The 20,258-nt window shown below is 53.3% G+C and overlaps 8 protein-coding genes across 8 annotated transcripts; 3 read left to right on the top strand and 5 right to left on the bottom strand.

Moving 5' to 3' along the window:
• Window positions 1-351: 351 nt before the first annotated feature.
• Window positions 352-1,557, bottom strand: EI97DRAFT_451543 (uncharacterized protein; the record flags this gene model as incomplete). The annotated part of the gene is made up of 3 exons (XM_033800353.1): window positions 352-451; window positions 735-805; window positions 856-1,557. The coding sequence occupies 3 exons, from the start codon at window positions 1,555-1,557 to the stop codon at window positions 352-354; spliced, it is 873 nt and encodes a 290-aa protein (XP_033652289.1).
• A 614-nt stretch (window positions 1,558-2,171) lies between these two features.
• EI97DRAFT_98839 (dehydrodolichyl diphosphate synthase) lies at window positions 2,172-3,780 on the bottom strand. The gene is made up of 3 exons (XM_033803261.1): window positions 3,188-3,780; window positions 2,879-3,138; window positions 2,172-2,825 (listed from the first exon to the last, which is right to left on the bottom strand). Exons 1-3 carry the CDS (start codon window positions 3,410-3,412, stop codon window positions 2,219-2,221), a joined length of 1,092 nt encoding a protein of 363 aa, XP_033652288.1. The 5' UTR covers window positions 3,413-3,780; the 3' UTR covers window positions 2,172-2,218.
• Window positions 3,781-3,983: 203 nt separating this feature from the next.
• EI97DRAFT_451541 (uncharacterized protein) lies at window positions 3,984-5,655 on the top strand (the record flags this gene model as incomplete). The annotated part of the gene is made up of 2 exons (XM_033800352.1): window positions 3,984-4,124; window positions 4,291-5,655. The coding sequence occupies 2 exons, from the start codon at window positions 3,984-3,986 to the stop codon at window positions 5,653-5,655; spliced, it is 1,506 nt and encodes a 501-aa protein (XP_033652287.1).
• A 170-nt stretch (window positions 5,656-5,825) lies between these two features.
• On the bottom strand, window positions 5,826-6,843 carry EI97DRAFT_476799 (GINS complex, Psf3 component; the record flags this gene model as incomplete). The annotated part of the gene is given in 6 exon segments (XM_033801948.1): window positions 5,826-6,064; window positions 6,119-6,227; window positions 6,282-6,508; window positions 6,522-6,597; window positions 6,657-6,725; window positions 6,793-6,843. The coding sequence occupies 6 exon segments, from the start codon at window positions 6,841-6,843 to the stop codon at window positions 5,997-5,999; spliced, it is 600 nt and encodes a 199-aa protein (XP_033652286.1). The 3' UTR covers window positions 5,826-5,996.
• A 275-nt stretch (window positions 6,844-7,118) lies between these two features.
• Window positions 7,119-14,007, top strand: EI97DRAFT_434978 (uncharacterized protein). The gene is made up of 3 exons (XM_033798760.1): window positions 7,119-8,008; window positions 8,069-13,460; window positions 13,523-14,007. Exons 1-3 carry the CDS (start codon window positions 7,560-7,562, stop codon window positions 13,583-13,585), a joined length of 5,904 nt encoding a protein of 1,967 aa, XP_033652285.1. The 5' UTR covers window positions 7,119-7,559; the 3' UTR covers window positions 13,586-14,007.
• EI97DRAFT_434977 (NAD(P)-binding protein) lies at window positions 13,931-16,080 on the bottom strand. The gene is made up of 2 exons (XM_033798759.1): window positions 15,919-16,080; window positions 13,931-15,864 (listed from the first exon to the last, which is right to left on the bottom strand). Exon 2 carries the CDS (start codon window positions 15,806-15,808, stop codon window positions 14,213-14,215), a length of 1,596 nt encoding a protein of 531 aa, XP_033652284.1. The 5' UTR covers window positions 15,809-15,864; window positions 15,919-16,080; the 3' UTR covers window positions 13,931-14,212.
• A 164-nt stretch (window positions 16,081-16,244) lies between these two features.
• Window positions 16,245-17,665, bottom strand: EI97DRAFT_434975 (60S ribosomal protein L8-B). The gene is made up of 5 exons (XM_033798758.1): window positions 17,564-17,665; window positions 17,317-17,366; window positions 17,173-17,268; window positions 16,989-17,117; window positions 16,245-16,933 (listed from the first exon to the last, which is right to left on the bottom strand). The coding sequence occupies exons 2-5, from the start codon at window positions 17,344-17,346 to the stop codon at window positions 16,403-16,405; spliced, it is 786 nt and encodes a 261-aa protein (XP_033652283.1). The 5' UTR covers window positions 17,347-17,366; window positions 17,564-17,665; the 3' UTR covers window positions 16,245-16,402.
• Window positions 17,666-17,807: 142 nt separating this feature from the next.
• EI97DRAFT_451535 (GPI mannosyltransferas-like protein 2) lies at window positions 17,808-19,306 on the top strand (the record flags this gene model as incomplete). Its single annotated transcript, XM_033800351.1, has 3 exons — window positions 17,808-18,144; window positions 18,198-18,813; window positions 18,868-19,306. The coding sequence occupies 3 exons, from the start codon at window positions 17,808-17,810 to the stop codon at window positions 19,304-19,306; spliced, it is 1,392 nt and encodes a 463-aa protein (XP_033652282.1).
• Between the last annotated feature and the right edge of the window lie 952 nt (window positions 19,307-20,258).

Genomic DNA, 20,258 nt, shown 5'->3' with positions numbered 1-20,258 from the left:
CGCAGCGGAAAAGTCACTGGCGACAGAAAAAATTGAGAAGAAGACAACTGACAACTCCAACGTAGAGTCGAAACCCCAGAACCAGATGTTACTCGTCGATCTCACTCATCTTACGTAGCATAGATTGCAGGCTAAATGGAAACGCGATTGGGCCAAGTCTGCTCTACATGAACATTACTCTTGCGGCACGTATGGGGTAGATACCGGGGGTATGTACATGAAACCTGCTGCTTGGAAGATATATATCGTATTGTGGTGTGCACCACTCGAGGGTCGTGTATGTACACCCAAGAGCTCGGCGAGCTATGGGCCCGCCTCACTGCCGTATTGGCTGTATGCGAAAAGGACGAATCAGTAATTGAAGGCTCGTTGCGCGAGCGCCACTCGGCGGCTTAATCCCCCATAGATCCACCCGAAGGCGTCGGTATGTCGTTGTAACAAGGCGTCCAATCTTTGAGCTTTCGTCAGCAACGATGACCCTGAGTGGGGGATTCGACTCGCCCAGCTGGACGAATGCTAATTCAACAAGTTTTTGGGGGATGGGAAAGCATAGGGTATGGAGAAGGCACTGTTGCCCAAGCACGGAGGGATGCTTGACTAATGGCGAGCAGTGGGCTCGCAGTGTCGACTTCAAACGCAGTGTCCCGAGGAAAAGATTTACCTATCTGGTCCATGGAACCCTCCCTCAGCGAACTTCATCTCTTTCCAACTCCGCCGCGGACCAAATAACTCACTCCCCGCCCAACTGCGGGATCGCCTGACGACGCCCCCTCCGCGCCACGACCCTCACCACCCCCTTTCTCTCCTGTCCGGGCCTCGCAAGCGTAGGATTCAACATCAATTCGTGTCCGGCACTGCTTCATAAGGCCGCATTGCCTCCGAGTTTCCGTTTGCATCCCCTTTGTCTTCCTTCTCAGGAGTGATATACATCGACACACCCGCGCCGGATGACTCCCCATCCCGCTCCAACAGCATCTGGCGCCAATTCTGCGACTGGGCCTTTCTCTCCTGCCTATGATCGTTGCAACTGGTCATGAAGTCCGTGTTGGGAGTTATGTATATCAACTCGCTCCAGCCATCACTCTTCGGCAGTGCTTCAATATTAAAGTACGTAACCACATCGGACCACCCCTCGACATCCGCAAATCCGTGAAACGCATCATCAATGATCAATTGGTCCAGGTTTAGGCGTCCGATCAATTTGATCGCATCATCGAAGTAATACATGTGGCGGAATTCGGTGCAACCGGCGCCATACAAGGGGAACGGGAGGGGCGTCACGCGAATATGACGGATGCGAGTGATGTGCTCTAGGTCCATGCCCATCAGAGTTTCAATCATAGCTTCTGTGCCGTGGAAGTGGAGCATTGCTCTTTGTGGTAGGATAGGCCATGCTTCGTTGTGGATTTTACTGCAGGTTAGGAGGAGAGCAGCGCGGTTTTGGTTGGACCTGGTGGCATGACGGCCGTGCCCGTGGCGGATCACATAGGAGCCGAAGAGCTGCTCGTAGATGAGTAGGCGTACTTCGGGAGGAAGGGACATAAGATTGGTCGACATTAGTGAGAGAGAAAGATTGGTTGAGGTTGGCAGAGGGAGAGAAGTTTCGGTAAGAGTAGGGAGAGTGCTGGATGTATATGGAAGTGGGAGAGTGGATTGGGTTTGCTTGGGCGTGTGCGGAGACGTTATCAGTAGGCGAGTTGGCGTTCGGCGGCGTCGTCGTAGAGTTACGCCGAAGGACACACTGTGGGGTGTAAAGTACTGACGACAAAGCAACAAAAACCGTGTGTGTGCAGCCGATCGTGGGCAGGAAGAAGTCGAGCAGCTGAACGAAGGTGTATAGAAAAGTAGTCATAGATCTGGCAGCGGGGTTGCGACTGACAGGAGGACGAGTTTCATGAGATGCTCGGGACCCTCTTACCCCTGGTATTTACTATCAGAGTCCAGATTACATCTGCCACCTCTCCGGTACGTATATCTACCCACAAGACAACATGGGCAGGTCAAATGGGTCATCGTCAGCGCACGCTGAACGCTAAAAGCTGGTCACTGACGACGCGCACACGCGCAATGCCCTTGTCTACCGAAAGACGCCGCGCAAAAAAAGTATGGTCAGCACCCGCCTAGTCTCCATCCCGTCAATGACCGCAAGGCTCGATAAGGGTATCAATGCATACGCGTTGTTGCGGCTCGGTCCCCTGCTCTTACATAGCTCTTGATCTCAATCGATTCCATGACGGCCGCGGCCTCGTTCTTGCTCGTGAAGCTTCTTCTTCTGCCACTGCCACTCCACGAGCACGGGTAGAAAGTGCCATAGATCGAACTCCGGCCACAGACAATCTAGGAAAACTATCGAAGTTTTTTCATGGCACTGCCATAGCATGAAATCGCTCAGTCGCTTTACTCCTGACGTTCGTATCAAAAGGTCGAGCGGCGGGGCGCCAGCAGTTAACATATTGTCAGTCAATGTCTCGGCCGTAATCGTCTCAGGGTCCCGATAAACCGGAGCAGTACCTCCGTAGTCATCATGATCTGACGGGTTGATGGCTGTAGATGTGGTTGAAGACTGTTCTCCATCCCCAGCGCTAGAGTTGTCCTTCGACGATGACGGCGAAGCCGACCGTGATGACTGGAATTCAGGCATATCTTCAGGCACGGTCTGGAGCATTTGCTGGCGGATGTGTTGCGTTATGTGCGTTTCGGAGAATGGGCGCTTTGATGGGGTTGAAGGTCCACCTATAGGTTTGCTGTATGTCTCGACTGTCTTCCTCACGGCTGTTGTGATCTCGTCGCGGGAGGTGTATGGGAAGCAGACATTTAATATGGCTCTAGAGAGAAATGTTAGCCGGAAACTGAGGGGCTACGACGATTGGGTAAGTACTTTTTGTTGCCCGCCGTCAGGGCGACAGCCTTGTCGATGGCTTCCAAAACGTCCGGTTTGACCAAACTGCGCTGACCCAGGATGCGAATAGATGCACCGTACCGATCCAGCAGGGCACCGTGCTCTGATAGTTGTTCCAACTTTACTTTCGCCATGCTCATGAGGGCATCCACCTCATGCTTGGAACGCTTAAAGTTCTCTATACTAAAAGCGTAGATGGTAACGACCTTGACGCCGGTTTTGTAGCATACTTCGAGAATCTATGACAGGCGTCAGTAGGATTAACTGGACCATGGAAAGCAGCCTTACCCTTGCCAACGACTCGAATCCTAGATTATGCCCTTCTACCGTCTCAATGTGATGGTTTCTCGCAAAGCGTCGGTTCCCGTCCATGACAAAAGCGACATGCTGAGGGATTGGCCCCTGTCTTAGGGCGCCAATGATGAGTTCGCGCAGTTGTCGAATGCCCCAAACGACGGGCGGTGACGATGCGATCCATTTGTGTATTCGGGAGTTGTGGAGTGAATCGGCCATTTGGAAGCTGAGGAAGTTTGTGAGGAGGAGGATGGGGAAAGGGAACCGGCGGTCTAACAACGGCGAGGGAAGGGCCGAGCAGATTCAGGACGGAGGTATCATGAGGCGAGTTCTATACTGGGTACGGGAAAGTCAATACAGGTCAATGGCTCTTGGGCAACGTAAGACATTCGAGGCGGAGCTTGGATGTGACGCGCCTCCCAGGTCCGAGATGTGCCAGGGGTTGTGGGACGAGCCCCTCGGCGGGTCATATAGAATATCAACTGCGGCGCACAGAATGTAATAAACATAGTAGTTATGGAGGCAGGTACGGAGCAGAACCTGACGAGGTGATCATAAAAACACAATCCTTAGTTATGGCGTCTGATGTCCGTCAAACGACTTCTTGGAAGCACGGCTTCTACAAGTAGAGCATGGCACGTGACTTTCAGGCTTGCTTATGTAACCCTGGGAGTCGGGAGTCTTTCTGATCCCTTCCTGCATGTTTCTTCTTCCTCTCACTTCACATAGAGGCGTGCCTCTGAGCAACAACGCAACCTGATTCAAACCAGATTCGCATGTTTTATCATTGATGGCGGGTCAACCCGGGACCCCAGCCATCCAGCTTGCGGACCAGATTTCGCAGGGTTTTGTTGCGCTGGCCGGCGAGTACCAGTTGCTGCTCGAGCAACAGCAGCTGCTGGAAAGCCAGCTCACTTGGGCGAAACAACAGGTCAGCATACTTTCTCCGAGTTTGTTATTGCTTTCATGATGATCATCCTTAGCTCTAGACCTGCAGCTGCACTGCAGCTTTGACAGACACTTCACATTATCTCTGATTTACATCCAGCACTCCGTGAACCGTATGACCGCTTTGAGCATCAGCTGATTCCCTGCAGTACCTAGACCTTCTCAAGCGTTTCAGCCCTTCGACGCTCTCTCAAGACCATCGAGTCTTTCTCCAAGAGTTGGAGCTTGCTCGCTCAGAGCAGTCCCGCGTCCAAACCCACTGGCTTGATCACATCAGTCGGAATGACGACGGCGAAAGGCAAGAGAGGGTATCCAGAATTCGAACTGCGCAGTCAGCGATACAGAAACTCCATGCCCCAAAAGATAGTGGTGTGAGAATATGGAGTGGCCCGTCGGCAGATATAGATAGATCGAATGTCTCGCCCAAGTCTGCCAAAGCGGATATGTCACCGATAGAGAAAGACTTTACGACTGTGGGGATGCCGAGTAAGTTAGGCTGTCCTTTCGCAGCTGGCAGTCGACGGCAAAGTTCGCTGGCCACTCCCAGAAGCTCCATGTCACGCATGAGTCAAAGGGCGACGCGCTCCAAGCGGCCTTCCTTTAATGATCCCATTCGCGCCGAAATCTGTGGGAATGACATGGTGTCGGCATCTGTATCTATTGAAGGATCCGCACCAGTGTGCCCTATCCGCTTCCTGGACCAACATGCCCCTGAAGAGGTCGCCAAATATTTCGAGAACCACAAACACGAGATTCCCCGGAGCCACGAGATTTGCATCAAGCGTTTTCAAAGCAATGCTGAGCATATAGAACAGCTGGATCGCAAATACGGCAACCTGGTGAGCATGATACAAGGACTTGGGCAGAAGCACCAAGTATTTCTCCCCCCTGAACCTGATGAGGATGGCGCAGAAGATGGCGTGCCCGAGACTGAGGTGAAGACGGATAAGCGGGTGCACAGCTGGGCTGAAGAAGTTTCAGCCAGTTTACACGACGTGAACCCAGATTCAGTCGGTCCTACTGGGAACGGCGCTGAAGAAGCAAGAGAACCCCATTTCGACAGGCCTTTGAAAGAAGTCAGAGTTGGAGAATCCCCCAGCCGTCCTTGGGGCATCTCGATTCCCGCCAAGTATACAGACAACCAGAGCTCATCGTCGGTCGGCTCGGCACCCACGGCATCACCTCGCTCACCGCTTGAGGCGAACGTTGAAGCAACTGAAACGTCGCAGAAGCCTTCCAAGTGTCCATTTGATCACCGAGCTTTGGGTAGGATGGCAGAAGACAAGGGCAACCCGCACGTCGAAGAGTCTGCGTCTCCTGAAGAACCTGCTCAAGCGGATCAGTCCACGTCGAACCCCTCTCCACCACAGCCGAGCGGCCAGCCGGAATATCCCAAGGCTAACCCTCAGGTGGTGCCTCAGATGGTCTTCAATGGCCCTGTGTTCCTCGGTTACCCTCCTGAGCAATTGATGGTGATATTGCAGAACAGTAATCTGGGAAGCATGATGCGTTGAAGGAGTGAAGGCAGGTTACTCTTGGTCCTGAGGAATGCGGTTGGTAGGACTACAGCCTTGCTGCTATTTCTACAGGTAACGTTATGTCTTCACCACCCGTCACCTCCCAAGTCTCCTTTTTCACGCGTCGCATGTGCTGCGACCTCTGCCCGTCTGACTGCTCGACCCTTATGGGCCTACGAGGCTGGGTGCATGGTCTTTATGCAATTCAGCTCGCCATTGACTGTTCGGAGGATCCCGCGGAGATTCCTATCTTTTGGCTGATGGATATGGACCGTGACACATCAAACGTGGGCTCAACTCTGGCAGTACCCCGGCCGCTCGGTACTGCGTGGGTGCGGCTACTTCTTTTTTAGATCGGTGATCCATGTTCGAACGGCTTTGGCACTGTCATGTGCGTCGCGGAAGACTGATTTGATCCGATTAGTAGGTAGTGCAGAGGATGGCGTCTGGTAGCACTCACGCTTCCTCTCCGTCTCATCGAGACCACGCATGAAGTCGGCGCCTTCGCCTAGAGCGCCTCGAGGATTGTGCGCCTGGCCAGCGATGACGGCTGCCCTCGCTTTGAATGTCTGCAGGGGAAGCGTGTCAGTTGGCTGGATGTCTTGGGGTCAGATAGTGCGGACCTCGCTCAGCACATGTACCATGTCGTCTTCCTCGAATAGATCCAGTATACGGGCACCTAGGCTGTAGAAGTGAGGCGCAAGGGCTCGCAGGTCGACGGTGCGTGGGTCTGCCTTCAAGGCATTGAGCACACGCGGAGCCAGTGCGGATGGATGGTCGAGCGTGACTAGCGACGAAGTATTTAGACTCTGACTATGTGGCAACGTAAGCCTTTTGAACAAGAAGACATCTGCTTGCTAGACATGAAGGCTGGACGTGCCTGAGCGCAAGCATCTCACCCAGCCACAGTGGCAGCTCAACCTTGGAGCCTTGTTGAATCTGTCCATCCTCTCTTAGCGTGTGAATACAATACATGGAAGAGGCTGGGAGGAATTCACGTCACCCGTCATGTTGCCCTCCAGATAGCCCAGACCAGGTACTGTGAGCTCAAATGTGCATGGAACTTTCTGCAGTAATGCGAAGAGTGTTAGTGCGGACCTTGCAGAGAGTATCTGAGGACGTGTTGGATCGCACCTGGGCGTCAGTGAGGATGGCGTCGACATCGTAGTAGGACTGGGAGCCCATTGCGCCAACTCTGCTGCCTGCGAGATGGCCTTGCCCGGTGTTCTACGAGACTGCGATGGCGAATTGATAGTTGAAAATAATAAGTAGTCTATGTCTTCAGACATCTCCGTGCAGATGGATGGATGGGGTTGTCGTGGTCCGGGGTTCTGAGCGCGTCTCGCTTATATTTCCAAATATAGCATAGCCTAAAATGTTGGTCATAGCTTCGATGGGCCTTGGCGGAAGTGGGCTTGGGGAAGCTTGGAAATGGCGGTTGGGGAAGAGAGAGGCGCGGATAGCTACATACATGCATTGATCCTATGCAATCTTCCTTCACCCTACCCTCCCCACCAACCCCAATAAGCTCCCACAATTGTCCTTGTCGGCTCCTCAAAACCCTTCATTCCCTCAATCCCGTCTTCACGGCTTACGTCGCTGCTACCGCCTTCCACAGGCATCCACCGCCTACGTACCTCCTCTGAGCGGGTGCCATTCTCATCCAGCCCACGGACGACCACGCCCACGCTTCTTCATCTCAAACCTCCATTCACCTTGGTTCCAACCGCGACCTTCATTGCCACCCGATCGGCTATTTGTAACCCACCATCGTCACCCTCGCGACCGGACAACTCTCTCTTTTTCCTTCCCTTTGATGACTGCTCCTCCCTCGCGAGCCCCCTCCTTCACTCCGTGTCCCCGTGCCTCGAATCCCGCCGGAGCACACGACCACCGGCATCATGACGGCCAGTGAGCGTGCTGCACACCTCATCGGTGCCCTCGATACTGGTTCTGGCCTCGGCACCTCTCGTGCAACCTCCCCAGGAGGCGATTGGCGCCAGCCCAACGGTGGTGTCAACGGCACTCATGCCGACAGACTGAGCCGCAACCGCCCACGAACCTTTCCCTACTTCCAATACCTGCCATACCAGACCGAGGGGCAAGCCGAGCGGGAGAATAGCCTAGACACCTGTTTGCAACACCTGTACATTGCCGTGTCCGCTGGAGACTTTGCTCCGGGCGCCGTCCATTGGACACGCGAGATACGGGGATGGCTGTCGCTCAAGTTTGACCTGCCCCGCCCCACGAGGGTGAAGCTTGTGAAACTCTACTATGAGCTTGCTCTGGCTCCCGGCTTGGACTATCTGGTAGCTGAGCGTTTCGCAAGCATGTTCATGATCTTGACCAAGTAAGAGCATCATCCCTTGCACCCGCTCCGCCAGCCATCCATCTAACATCCATTGAACAGACGCAAACATTATCTGCGCCCTGGGAAGGATCTCACCTTAGACTGGCGACCCCTTTTCCGCGAGTTGAAGCTGTTCGTCCTACCTACCGAGTCGGGAGGCTCCTATCCCTCCAACGTCAAACGTAACCCCCGCACCCTCACAAAGCTATGTACATTTGCGCAACACTATTTTGATCCACATGACATACCGGCAATATTTGAAGAGTTTCTGCCCTACTTCAGTACATCCTTTTCCGAAACAGGATATGTGGTCGTTGGACTGCTGAATCTCCTCCTCCCAACCAATCCCGCTCCCGAAGACCGGCCGGATCTGCTACCGCAGGAATTCCTGCCCACATTCTTCCACCTGTGGTCCCTGGTCAACCGGTCCAGGGCTTTCGACGTTCATTTCATAGACGTACTGTCGCGATTAGCCAGGGACTGGCTACCGGCACAACATGTTCCCTTTTCGCAGCATGGAATCTTCACAAGCGAGCAGTCTGCGCTGATCTTCACAGCTGCCTTGCGGCTCCTCGATATACCGGTTGGGCAAGCAACTTCACCCTATAGCGATACCGTCGATCTCGGCGCCGGCTTAGCCATCATGTTGGATAGAGATCAACGAAAGCATCCGGTTCCTCACCACATCGCCCGTTGGATCGTCATGTCGCTATCCCCAGCATGTCTAGACGACCCAAACTCCATTCTCAGCAAACTTGAGGGATTGATTCAAGCTGTCGAGACCTTCTTCCATCCGTCCAACTCGGGCAGTTGGACAAGGACCCTTTCGCAGCTCGTCTTCTACCTAGCCGACTTCTTCGTCATGCGTTGGAATCGTGAGCGAAGCGGCGAAATGGAGGTTCCCGAAGGCAGAAAGCTCAATGACGCTCTCAAACGGCGCTTTGTACTCTGTTTACGCGAAGTCATCTTCATGGGTATTTTCGCGAAAAGTGGCACAGCGATCAACTTCTCGCTCTCAACCCTGCAGAGTCTGGCGTACTTGGAGCCCAATCTGATCCTTCCCGGCGCACTCCAGAGGATATATCCTGCCATGCAGGGGCTTGTTGAGGTGCACCGCACCATCTCCTCGATTCGGGCGCTACATATGCTCTCGAAGATCATGGCGCGCACCAAAGGCTACAGGTGTCATGTCACAACTGTTCTTGGGCTTGCACTACCCGGCATTGATGCCAACGATCTGGAGAAAACGTTGCATACTTTGTCCTACATCCAAGGCGTCTGTTACACCGTACCGTTCCATGACCTGACTCAGGAGTCAAAGGGTCCCAATTCCCACGTTTCAAGAGACGGGACGGAGACACCCAGGGAGGAGGACAATACCGGTCTCGCCATGGAGTGGATAACTCAGCAGGTCGAACGTCTGGAGAAAGCCGGGGGCGATATTGAAATCGACTACAGCAAAGAGCTGAGCGACGAGGAGGAAGCCAGAATCTTGCGGTCTTCGACCACAGGACTTGCTGAATTTCTGACGTTGTTCCTTGGACGCGTTTTCACTCTGCTTGAAAATCTTCCCGATGCCTCAAGAGTCCGCAGTGGCTCACCGGAAGAGAATGTGGTCAACACGCTCCCGGCAGCATTCACTCCTTTGCTCGCTGCCTTGTCTCCAGAGCTTTTCGATATCGCACTGGACAAGATCGCAAATTTCATTACGAATCATGTGATACATCAAGCTCGTGATGCCATGGCATTCATTTGTAATGCCCTCGTCAAGATCAATCCTGAGAAGTCTCTGAAGCGCATTTTACCCCATCTTCTCGCAGGAATTCGTACCGAAATCGGGGAGAATGGTGCTGGGTCAGCGCGAACTACCGGTTCTGAGGTGCTCCCGAGAGACCGTGCTCTTGTGTGGAACATCAGTCTCCTCAGCATGTGCGTTGTGCACGTTGGTGACGCCGTTTTGCAATGGAAGGAGGAGCTCTTTGACATCGCCGACTACATGCAAAAGAACTGCAGGGGCATTCCGACCGTTCACGTATCTAACTTCATCCATCATTTGCTGCTCAACTTGACGGTCACCTACACCATCGATTATTCGATTTACGAACCGGAGGAGCTCAAAGCAGGGCTCACCACGGACTCGTGGGGTCGACTTGTTGACCCGCATAAGCTCAACATCAAGTGGCATACGCCGAGCACAGAGGAGATCGACTTTGCGGTGCGTTTATTTGAGAACCATGCCAATAACGCGATCAGTCAGCTCACCGACCTCACCGGCCCCGATCCTCCCATCAAGCGAGATGGCACCGGAAAAGACTGGTCGGACGAGGTTTCGAGGAATCTAGTTCTGCTCAGGCTGCTTGTTTCCGGTATCTCCGTTCTGTTTGACACGAGGGAGGAACACAAAGATGGCGACCCTGAACCCGCTCATGATGTCGAGGTGGATGCCATGGACACCGAAGGACCGGACGACGATGGTGGGTTGGGCGAAGCGGAAGACGAAGAGGTGAAACCCACCTTCCAATACGAAGCCGGCTATCCCCTCAAGAAGGATGATAAGAACTATAAGCTTGTTCATGAGCTGCGACATCGTGTTGGCGAGACTCTACACATGGTCCACAAGTTCCTGATTGCCAAACAGGAGGACGATGTCCCTTGTTTCAACTCCTTGTACAATGCGTATAAATGTTGGTTCATTGACGTTGGTCTAGAACGTTCCGCACACGTTCTAGATAGAGTTACTCGTCTACTCAGGGCCGACGTTCATCCGTTCAAGTTCAGTGGTTTGAGAAAGGAATATCCTAGGCCTCTGTTGGTACGTCGCGCGAACGTTTACCACCTCCAGCGCCTTCGACATAATGCCAATCCACGGCCTAAGACCGAGTTGGACAAACAGTTGTTGCTCGATCTGGCCGAATCCAGCGTATCCTTGTACACTGAGATCCGACGCACCGCCCAGAGTGCCAATGAATCTGCAGTCAAGTGTATCATAGGGGCACGCCCTCTTGTCATTCCGTCGCTACTGGATGCACTCACCAAGGCCATAACTGAGAATGACTACCCGCGCATCAAGGGCGCCATGTTCTCCCTTCTTTTTGGCAGTCTGGCCAAAACCATCAGTCGCGACTGGAGATTCACGCCGACATTGATCAAAGCCTTTATTGAGGTTACTGGCGCTGATAAACCGTCCGTACAGAAGCTTGCTAGCAATGCTACCTTCCAAGTCATGGACATGGGAAAGGCTTTGGAGCGAATGGTGATTTTGGATAAAGAGGTTATCCAGTCCATCGCTTTCGCGGTTGACCCGACCGAAGAGGTTGCCGTGCAGGCAAAGATCAATAAAAGACGCGACTATATCAAGAAGAAGAGGGCCCGCATAGAGGGGAAGAAGGCTGACTTGGCTAAGGAGCTTGTCGAGGTTTGCCAAACCGCCCATTGGAAGAAAGTTAGCAGGACTGCAGCCATCGTGCTTGGCCTTGGTATGCGGTACGATACCATCGCGTCAGATGAGATGATCGAGCTGGTTACGAAGGGATCGATTGACCAGCATCCCCATCTGCGCAGTCTCTTTGCCGGTGCTCTGGTGAACTTGTTCTCCGTGATCCAGATCCGCGCCGTTACCGCCCACAGCTACGAGAAGTACCTTTTGGGACAGGAAGAGATCCCAGAGAAGATCACCGTGCCTACAAAGACCGATGATCCGAACTGGACGGCAGACTTTCTCGCCAGTTTTGCGCAACCCGAAGCGAAGTACTATGTTGATAACGACTACCCTGGCTGGCTGGTGTGGAACAAGACGATGCCAGCGGTGTTGCCAAATGCTCCGCCGCTCGAGTATGATGAGCTTGAGACCAATGTCCGGAGGAAGATAGGGAAGCTTCTGGATCGCAACTGGTTCTCTACCTTTTTCGCATATCTGAAGCAAGAACCGCGTGATTCTGGTGCCGACCGGTTCCGCATGTCCAACACAATGCTATTGAGCTTCGCGTTCGAATTGGTGTTCCACAACCTTGCTGAAGTAAGTTTTGAGGACCTCAAGGAGTTGTCTCAGACGGTGTACGGAGATGGTAGCGACAAGCATCAGCACCGTGCTACCGCCGAGATAATGGCCGCTCTGCTATCGTGTGCAGCGGACTTGAAACCCGAACAGCGTCAGGAAATCTGGGCGTTCTGCTTCCCTATCGTGCGCGGCATCTTCAAGGATGGTCTCACACCTGAGAATTCGTCTTATTGGACCAGCTTCCTCCATGTAGTTTTGCAAGGGAAAGATCCTAGGCGAGGATGGCCGCTGGTTGACTGGTTAGCCAGCTTCCGCCTAGATATGGAGTCAAGCGCGGCTTTCAAGGAGAGCTCGAAGATACACCTGCTGCAACAGTGTATTTGCGATGCTGGCTGGCACTTCCGGTTAGAGAAGCCTATCCTCGAAGACTTCCTGAAACACATTGACCATCCGTACAAGAGTGTCCGGGAGGCAATGGGTCAGACTATCGCAAGTATCTACCGGACGAGATATCACGAGGCGTACAAGGACGTTCCCACGTTGATCAAGGCACAAAAGGAAGCATCACCGCTTGGTGTCCGGCCTTACCAGCCCACTGAAGAGTTCACTGCGACGATCAAGGATGTCTTTGACCGTCTCGAGGTATGGCGAAAGGAACGCCCTGCAGGACAACAAACGCCGTCGTCATACACATCGGGCGGTAAGACGGTGCTGTTGTGGCTAAACTCGATGCTCTCATCATACGAGTGCATCCAGCTCGTCAAATTCTTCCCAGATGTCTTCATGGAGCAGCTCCTACACATGATGGACATTAAAGAAGACCCTGAATTCCAGTCTCTCGCCTACCACGTCTTCCGCCACCTCCCCAACATACCTCACCGCCAAGGCGAAGACAAGGATTTCATCAACGCCCTCATCCGCATCGGCCGCACAGCAACGTCATGGCATCAGCGTCTCCGCACCCTGATCAACATCCAAGTCATCTACTTCCGCCGCCTCTTCCTCATGTCCGAAGACCAGCAGCTACAACTCTTCGACTGCGTCTCCGCAATGCTGGCCGACGTGCAATTTGAGGTTCGCATGGGCGCCGCGACCACGCTCTCAGGCATGATTCGCTGCTCTCCCGTCGGACTGCGGGATCGCATGGTGTCGACCCTGAAATTGGAATTCGAGACCATGCTCGAGAAGAATCCCCTGCCAAAACGCCGTGTCCCCGGTACGCCTACGCCGGAGCAAAATAAAGTCATCTTGAAGAGACATGCGGCGGTGCTGGGGTTGGGAGCGCTGGTGCAAGCGTTCCCGTATACAAGTCCCCCACCTGGTTGGTTACCAGAGGTGTTGGCGACGTTGGCAAGGAAGGCGGCGGCGGACCCGGGCATGGTGGGCAAGAGTGTAAAGAGTATATTGGCAGATTTCAAGAAGACTAGGCAGGATACTTGGCATGTGGATGTTAAGGTGAGTCTGAATTTGCGTTCCACTTCAACGAAAGCGGATATGTTTGCTGACGTTGAGCTTAGGCGTTTGAGCAGGAGCAACTAGAGGATTTGGAGGGTGTGCTATGGAAGAGTTATTTTGCGTGATTGGTATGGTTATTTGAAGATGAGTGTGGGGAGAGGAACGAACGCTCCAAGGCGAGCGTGAAGATTGGGCACGACGAGATGGCTTATGTACAAAAGGAGGGAAGCGCCTATTGTGTGTGCATGATGATGGATGCCCGCGATGTCATGGTCTCTTCTTCTTTCCACTGTGGTCCTTGACTGTTCTAAATTGTCTAGCTCTGCCTCGAAATGCATGTGCATTGATCATCGGTTGCGGGTTTTGGGGCATGCAGTGCATCATGGGGAAGGTTTCTGGGAATGGACGTGGAAAACTCGAAAACTCGCCAGGAGCGTTGATAATGAATAGATTTCTGCTTTTTCTTCCCCGTTCCCTTTGGATCTATGATGATGGGGGTTGTGATGGTGGCTATCTCCTCACAGATATGCATTGTGGACCATGCTGTTGCCTTTGACCTGATATCATAAAGGGTGTCCATCTACCAAGGTATCCTCTATGTAGTATATTACCTGTTGCCTAGCTTGGTACTGATGGTCAACTTTGTATCAACCGTCGAGTCTATACTCCCAAAGCGCTCTTCCAGAGTCCCGAACCCCTATCTACAGCAGGCGTCGAATTCCCCATCTTCTTCGTCTCCTTTGCTTTCCCCCTCAAAAGCTCGGGATAACCACACCGACGCCCTTCCGATCCGCCAACCGGACTAATTGATGACCCACGACCACGTCCATGAGCCCTAATCCTACGCTCTTGTATATGACGTTGCCCTTTTGCAACCAGTCGGAAAGACTGCTCCCAACCGACGGATCGACCACATCGTCCACTGCATCATGCTCCATCTCCTTCACCCGACCCATCAGCCCCTTAACCCACTTTCCCATCTTTGTTCCTCCGCCTCCACCAGTTGCAGCCAGCTCCACACGCCCCTCATCCAACCCTTCACCGCCCTCCAGCCCTGCCATACTCCTACTCCTACTCCTACTCCTACTCCTACTCCTACTCCTCCTTCTCCTCCTTTCATTTTCCCTCGCGTTTTCTTCACTCCTCCTCCTGTCGGCTTCCCGACCCAACATAATCAGCTCGCCCAACTCCACCACCTCCCTCGCCCTCAACCCGGCCTGTACCACCTCACCAGCCTCCTTGAGGCAAGCCTCCACGCTATCCACAACCACTGCCCCACCCTCAGCAGCATGTCTATGGAAATGCATATGCGTATGGTTCGGCTTGACATTCTGCCTCAGTATATCCGGATGCAATTCAATCATGTGCGGTTTATACGATCCAATGGCCGCCACGTAGCGCCCCTTTCTGCGGCCTTCGGGGTTGGTGAGGTAGGATGCCGGGAACAAGGGGGTGAGTGAGGGCGTCGTGCAGAAGATGATGCCGGAAGAGCGGATCGCGCTTTTGAGGTGTCGAGGGTATTCGTGGGCGGAGGGGGTGATGATCTGAATCTTCGGCCGGTGGAGCGGGGGCTGTGATGGCTGTTCGGAAGAGGGATCGGAGTCGGAGGATGGAGCAGTGGAGAAGAGGGTCTGGAGGAGTCTGACGGCGGTCTCGTACGTGCGGTTTATAATGGTTAGGTGGTGGATCTCTTCGCCCCTGAGGATGAGAGCGAGACGGATGTGCCAGTAAGCTTGTTTTCCTGCGCCGAAGACGACTAGATCGTGCACGTTGTGGCGTTTTTTGAAGAGCATTGTAGAGGCTAGGGCGGTGCGGAAGGCGGTGATCTCTTCGGCGTTGAGGAAGCCTCGGGCGGCGCCGTTGCCGTCGAGGAGGGTGAGTGTGCCTTTTGGGGTGGTGCGGCTTTCCTCACTCAGGGTTGGGGGCTCAGATGCGGATGCGGGTGTAGATGCGGACGTTTGCGATGACCGGGAGGAGATCTGTAGGGAGGAAAGTGATGATATAGACTTCTCGTCAATGCTAGACCTACTCTTGGAGCTTGTTTCGGTCTTGGGACTGGAGCTTGTCGGCTCGGAAGAGCTATTCGGTTCCGCCAATGTCACGATCTTGACACCCAGTCCATCGTTGCTACTAGCAGGCATGAACAGGGTGGTCTGTCCGTCACAGCGCTTCAATGATGTGCGCAGCGGTTGGTACGAAGATCCGCAGCCATTGTTGTCTTCTTCGGTTGACGTCGAGTAGCAGTGCAGCGCATCGGCTAGGCTTTCTTGGAGATCTAGGACCTCATCTCTGGTCAAGCCGTGGAGCAAGTTACGGACGTCTGAGTCGGACAAGACGGTCAATGGCATGGTGGATGGGTCGGCTGAATGAAATCTGGTGGTAGAAGTTTGAAGAGTTAAGCAAGCTTTGAATGTGTTAGCTATGATGTTCAAGAGCAGTCATTGCAATGAAGCACCACCTTTACGAATTGACCATGCCACTGCTCGACTCACTCGATCACCGGCCGCTATACCCCAACTAAAAAGGCAGCAAGTCCATGAGCGTGTGACAATAGTGTGTTTGATTCGTGTAGCCGTTGTTGGGGAGCAAGTGGTATGATGGATGGTGAGGAACCCGGATGTGGCGGGGATGAAGCATGTGAGGGGCTCTTTCTATTTACCAGGCGTCAAGTTGCACACAGGCACCACAGCGTGGAAGCAGGGCCGCGAACCCGCCGACCCACATACTTTGTGGAACCTTCGTTTACGAGTTGCTAAGAAGTTCAATAAACGTCAATGCCCTTTTGTGAGTATACGTGAAATTCATGATGATTGATTGCAGCTTCTTTGGCCGCTTTTGGTCGTCCTAAACACCAGGTATTGCTATAGAACCCTTCCCGTGACGAGTAAAGTGACGCCTGAACCCACGAGATACCCATTACCGCATGCACATGCCAGTCATATCTAGATCTTGATGGCATTCTCGATGGCCTTCCTCCTCTTCTCCATGCGAGCATTGGCCTTGGCACCCATGATACCACCGCCCCAGTGGCGCATGGCCTCCTGGTGCTTCTCGAGGTAGCCCTCCTTGATGGCGGAGATGAGCTTGGACAGCTCGTTCTTGTCCTCGGAGCGGACCTCGGTCAGAGCAAGAGCGGCAGCGGTCTTCTGGTGGACGACGGTGCCGAGCCTGGCCTTGCCCTTGACTATCGCATAGGGGACACCCATCTTGCGGCAGAGCGCGGGAAGGAAGACGACGAGCTCGATGGGGTCGACATCGTTGGGGATCAGGACGAGGGACGCCTTCTTGTTCTCGATGAGACCGACGACGTGGTTCAGACCGAACTTGACAGTGTAGGGCTTCTTGGAGACATCCTCCTTCTTCTTGCCCTCGGCGATGGCGGTAGCCTCCTTGCTGAGACGCTCCTTCTTCTCAGCCTTGGTCTCGGGCCTGTACTTGTTCAGGAGCTTGAAGGCCTGAGCCGCGGTGTTGCGCTAGTGATGCAGTATCAGCGACTGGCGAACTATGACGGCGCCCACACAAACTTACGTCCAAAACGTGCTGGAACTGGGCGATCGAAGGAGGAACCTTCAAGCGCATGTTGAGGATCTTCTTCTGCCTCTGGAGACGGACATATTGAGGCCACTTCACCATGCGAGAGAGGTTGCGGGCGGGTTGCTGAAAACGCGTCAGTGAATGTTGTTGTGTGCCATGTGCTTCAACAGCGACTCACGATATCAGCGCCGATGCCGAAGTTGCGAGGGCGCTTCTCAATGAGAGGGTTCTTCGCCTTCTTGGTGCTGCCGGCCTTGCCCTGGGGGAAGGGCGCCTGGAAGGGTCAGCAGGTTAAAAAGCTTAGTGCATTGGGCTCACTTACAGGTGCCGCTTTCTTTCCTTTTGGTGCCATTATGATCGTCGAGAGAGGCTCTGTCATGGAGAACAAGACCGTCAGCGAATGTCCAATTCATTGACTGGGTCCTGAATCTCTAAGAGGGGAATGCATTGCTGCCATTCCACACTCTAGCCATCTTCATAAACCGACATTTCTCCAGCACTGAAGCATGCAAAGTGTGCGGAGTATGCGAATATATGCGGAGGCCGTCCGTGATGGATGATGCGCTTACCGTGAACTTGTTGGCGGCGGGTCGACGGGTTCGTGGGTTGAGAAGAAGAAAAAGGCGATCACCTTGTCGAGTGTCGAAAAGCTCACGATGTGTGGAGCGAGTGGTCCGTGCATTGCTAACGAGGAAAGGGGAGCTTAAGCGATATCTGATCGACTCGGAGTTGGTGTTATTCCGTACCGGCCTAACATCGACCTCGGAAACTCCCAGCGCGGACACCAGCAAGATTGAGGACATCATCGTTGAAATGAAGGCCGAAAAAGACAGGCGCACTGGCATAGGCACCAAGGGAAATTGGGTGGCTCATCTGTTTCTCGCGTTTGCCTTATGGAAAGCGCTTCTCCTCTCTCTCGCAGTCCTCTGCCCCGGACCTGGCTATGATACTTCGGCGCGCATTCTTTTGGGGGAAACGGTGCATCCTCCCGACCAGGCATTGTCCCAGTCGCTTCTTGATCGTGTAACACGCGCTCACTTGCGATGGGACGCCTTCTATTTTGCGGGTGCTGCCCAGCGGGGTTACGTTTACGAACAAGAATGGGCGTTTAGTCGGCCGTATTCCTTCCTCATGGCAGCCGTAAAAGATCGTATGTTCTGACTAGATGTACTACACGAGGTCAGACGCTTACTCCTGGGGAAGTTCTATGGGGGCGGGGCGAAACTCCGCTGAAGCTCTATGTTTGGGCAGGTATACTGATCTCCAACCTGTTCCATCTCATCTCTGTGATGGTCCTGTTTCGTCTTGCTCATGCGATTTCAAGACCTCACAATAATCGAGAGATTGCTTTCATTTCATCTGCCCTGCACATCATCTCGCCTGCGGGTTTTTTCCTATCTGCTCCTTATGCCGAGTCACTGTTTTCCACCCTCAATTTCGCCGGAATGCTCTTCTATGTCCGTGCCAGACAGACGGAAAAGACACTTGGAGCCTGGACCATCTCACAAGATGCCTACATGGCGGCGTCGGGCATAGCCTTTGGACTTGCTACGCTGTTCCGAAGCAATGGCTTGCTGAGTTGCATCATCTTTCTGTACGATGTCGTACAGCTTTCTCGTCAAATATTCGCCATGAAACTGAGTATACATGATGCTCGTCGAATTCTCTCCACCTGCGTTGCCGGAGCTCTTCCTGTGTCGGCTTTCATCGCTCCACAAGCTTTCGCATACAAGCAATTCTGCATGGATCATCAACCCAGCAGACCGTGGTGCGAGGAGCTGATTCCGAGTATATACACATGGGTACAGGATTACTACTGGTCAGTGTATCTATCTTACTGCCACAGTGAGCTCCAACTGATAAAGTTCTGTAGGAATGTCGGGTTTCTTCGGTACTGGACTGTCTCCAATATTCCACTATTTCTCATCGCTGCACCCATGCTTTGGTTGCTCTCCTGTACCGCTATCACGGTGCTGCAAGGTCCACTAGTGACTCTGATGTCTAGAACCAATAAGGAGCCCCCGATTCAGCTCGCTGACGGTGCGGGTAGGATCTGCGACTTTCGACACCTGGCCATTCCACAATTGGCCCTTGTTGTGGCCGCTGCAACCAGTTTCCACGTTCAGATCATCAACCGACTATCCTCTGGTTATCCAATCTGGTACATTGTTGTTGCCCATTGGATTGCACACCAGGCAACATCCCCTGCGGGACGACAACACAGCCTATATTCCCAGTTCGCATTACGAGGCGCAGTCATGTACGCAATCATCCAAGGGATGTTGTTTGCCAGCTTCCTTCCTCCAGCCTGATTTCTTCTTCCTCACTACCGTTGCATCAAGATGACTGGTCGTTCTTGGTCCTCTAACCGCGTTCCTGTAAAGACATGACTGTCAAAACGGGAGAAAAGTATCTGGACTTTGGCACATAGAAATCACTTACTGTGACGTACAGAGCGGGACCCATGCCTGTGAGAGCAGCTGGAGGAAGAATAATCATATTATTAAAGAGCCTTCTCGGTTGCATGTCCTTCGGTCGTTCTGTCTCATCCACCCACGGCCAAGTACCCGCAAGCCAGTCTGCGACATTGATGCGCAACCACACAATGCTCTCACGCTCACAGATGCACAGAGCGCTTAACTTTTTCCAAGTCCAACTGTCCAGCGACTGAGCGCACCGCGCATAAACGTCCCATAACCCAGGCTCGCGGACAGCCCTACACCGGAATCTATCCCTCCACCACCAAAACCGACATTGCTCGAAACAATGTTCTCTGCTCTCGATTCCAATTTGTCGCGGCCATGTTGAGATTCTGGCGCATACAGCCGGCAGAAATGCGATGAGGCATCGCGTGTTCGGGACATTCGACGCTGCGTGTTTCAGAATTGCGATCTCGCCGGTTCGGAATGCTGGAGAACGCTCGATGAACAGCATTGCGGGAGCACCTTGATATTTGGAGTTTGAAGAGGCGTGGGGGTTTAAGCGTTGGCACTGAGTGAAGACTCCGTCAGATATACTGCATCTTTTCACGTCCGACTGAACAGCAGGTGGTCGCAGGGTTCTAGTGGCGTAAGCCAGACTGTGGCCAATTGAAATGGTTGAATTAGGTGATCTAACGCAGAGCAGCAGTACAAGGGGGTGTTCAGTCGGATGCGAGATGGTGCAGTATATATGTACCCATCGCCATCCTGGATAGAGATGCTCTGCACACGCTTCCATTCATTTTCACATCGTACATTACTTTTTTCTTTCTGTCGCTCATTG

The sequence above is a fragment of the Westerdykella ornata genome, assembly GCF_010094085.1.
Source record: "Westerdykella ornata strain CBS 379.55 unplaced genomic scaffold EI97scaffold_18, whole genome shotgun sequence".
NCBI lineage: Eukaryota > Fungi > Ascomycota > Dothideomycetes > Pleosporales > Sporormiaceae > Westerdykella > Westerdykella ornata.
Note: the sequence above shows the minus strand (reverse complement) of the source record. Positions and strands in the feature narration are given on the sequence as shown.

What these genes read in the sequence shown, in the direction of transcription:
- EI97DRAFT_98839 (XM_033803261.1), bottom strand. Translation starts at nt 3,412, where the DNA reads ATGGCCGATTCACTCCACAACTCCCGAATACACAAATGGATCGCATCG. An exon ending in GATTCGAGTCGTTGGCAAGG is followed by an intron (nt 3,139 to 3,187) that starts GTAAGGCTGCTT and finishes CGCCTGTCATAG; the next exon opens with ATTCTCGAAGTATGCTACAA. An exon ending in CTGACGGCGGGCAACAAAAA is followed by an intron (nt 2,826 to 2,878) that starts GTACTTACCCAA and finishes ATTTCTCTCTAG; the next exon opens with AGCCATATTAAATGTCTGCT.
- EI97DRAFT_434978 (XM_033798760.1), top strand. Translation starts at nt 7,560, where the DNA reads ATGACGGCCAGTGAGCGTGCTGCACACCTCATCGGTGCCCTCGATACT. An exon ending in ATGTTCATGATCTTGACCAA is followed by an intron (nt 8,009 to 8,068) that starts GTAAGAGCATCA and finishes TCCATTGAACAG; the next exon opens with ACGCAAACATTATCTGCGCC. An exon ending in CTTGGCATGTGGATGTTAAG is followed by an intron (nt 13,461 to 13,522) that starts GTGAGTCTGAAT and finishes CGTTGAGCTTAG; the next exon opens with GCGTTTGAGCAGGAGCAACT.
- EI97DRAFT_434977 (XM_033798759.1), bottom strand. Translation starts at nt 15,808, where the DNA reads ATGCCATTGACCGTCTTGTCCGACTCAGACGTCCGTAACTTGCTCCAC.
- EI97DRAFT_434975 (XM_033798758.1), bottom strand. Translation starts at nt 17,346, where the DNA reads ATGGCACCAAAAGGAAAGAAAGCGGCACCT. An exon ending in AAGGAAAGAAAGCGGCACCT is followed by an intron (nt 17,269 to 17,316) that starts GTAAGTGAGCCC and finishes TGACCCTTCCAG; the next exon opens with GCGCCCTTCCCCCAGGGCAA. An exon ending in TCGGCATCGGCGCTGATATC is followed by an intron (nt 17,118 to 17,172) that starts GTGAGTCGCTGT and finishes ACGCGTTTTCAG; the next exon opens with CAACCCGCCCGCAACCTCTC.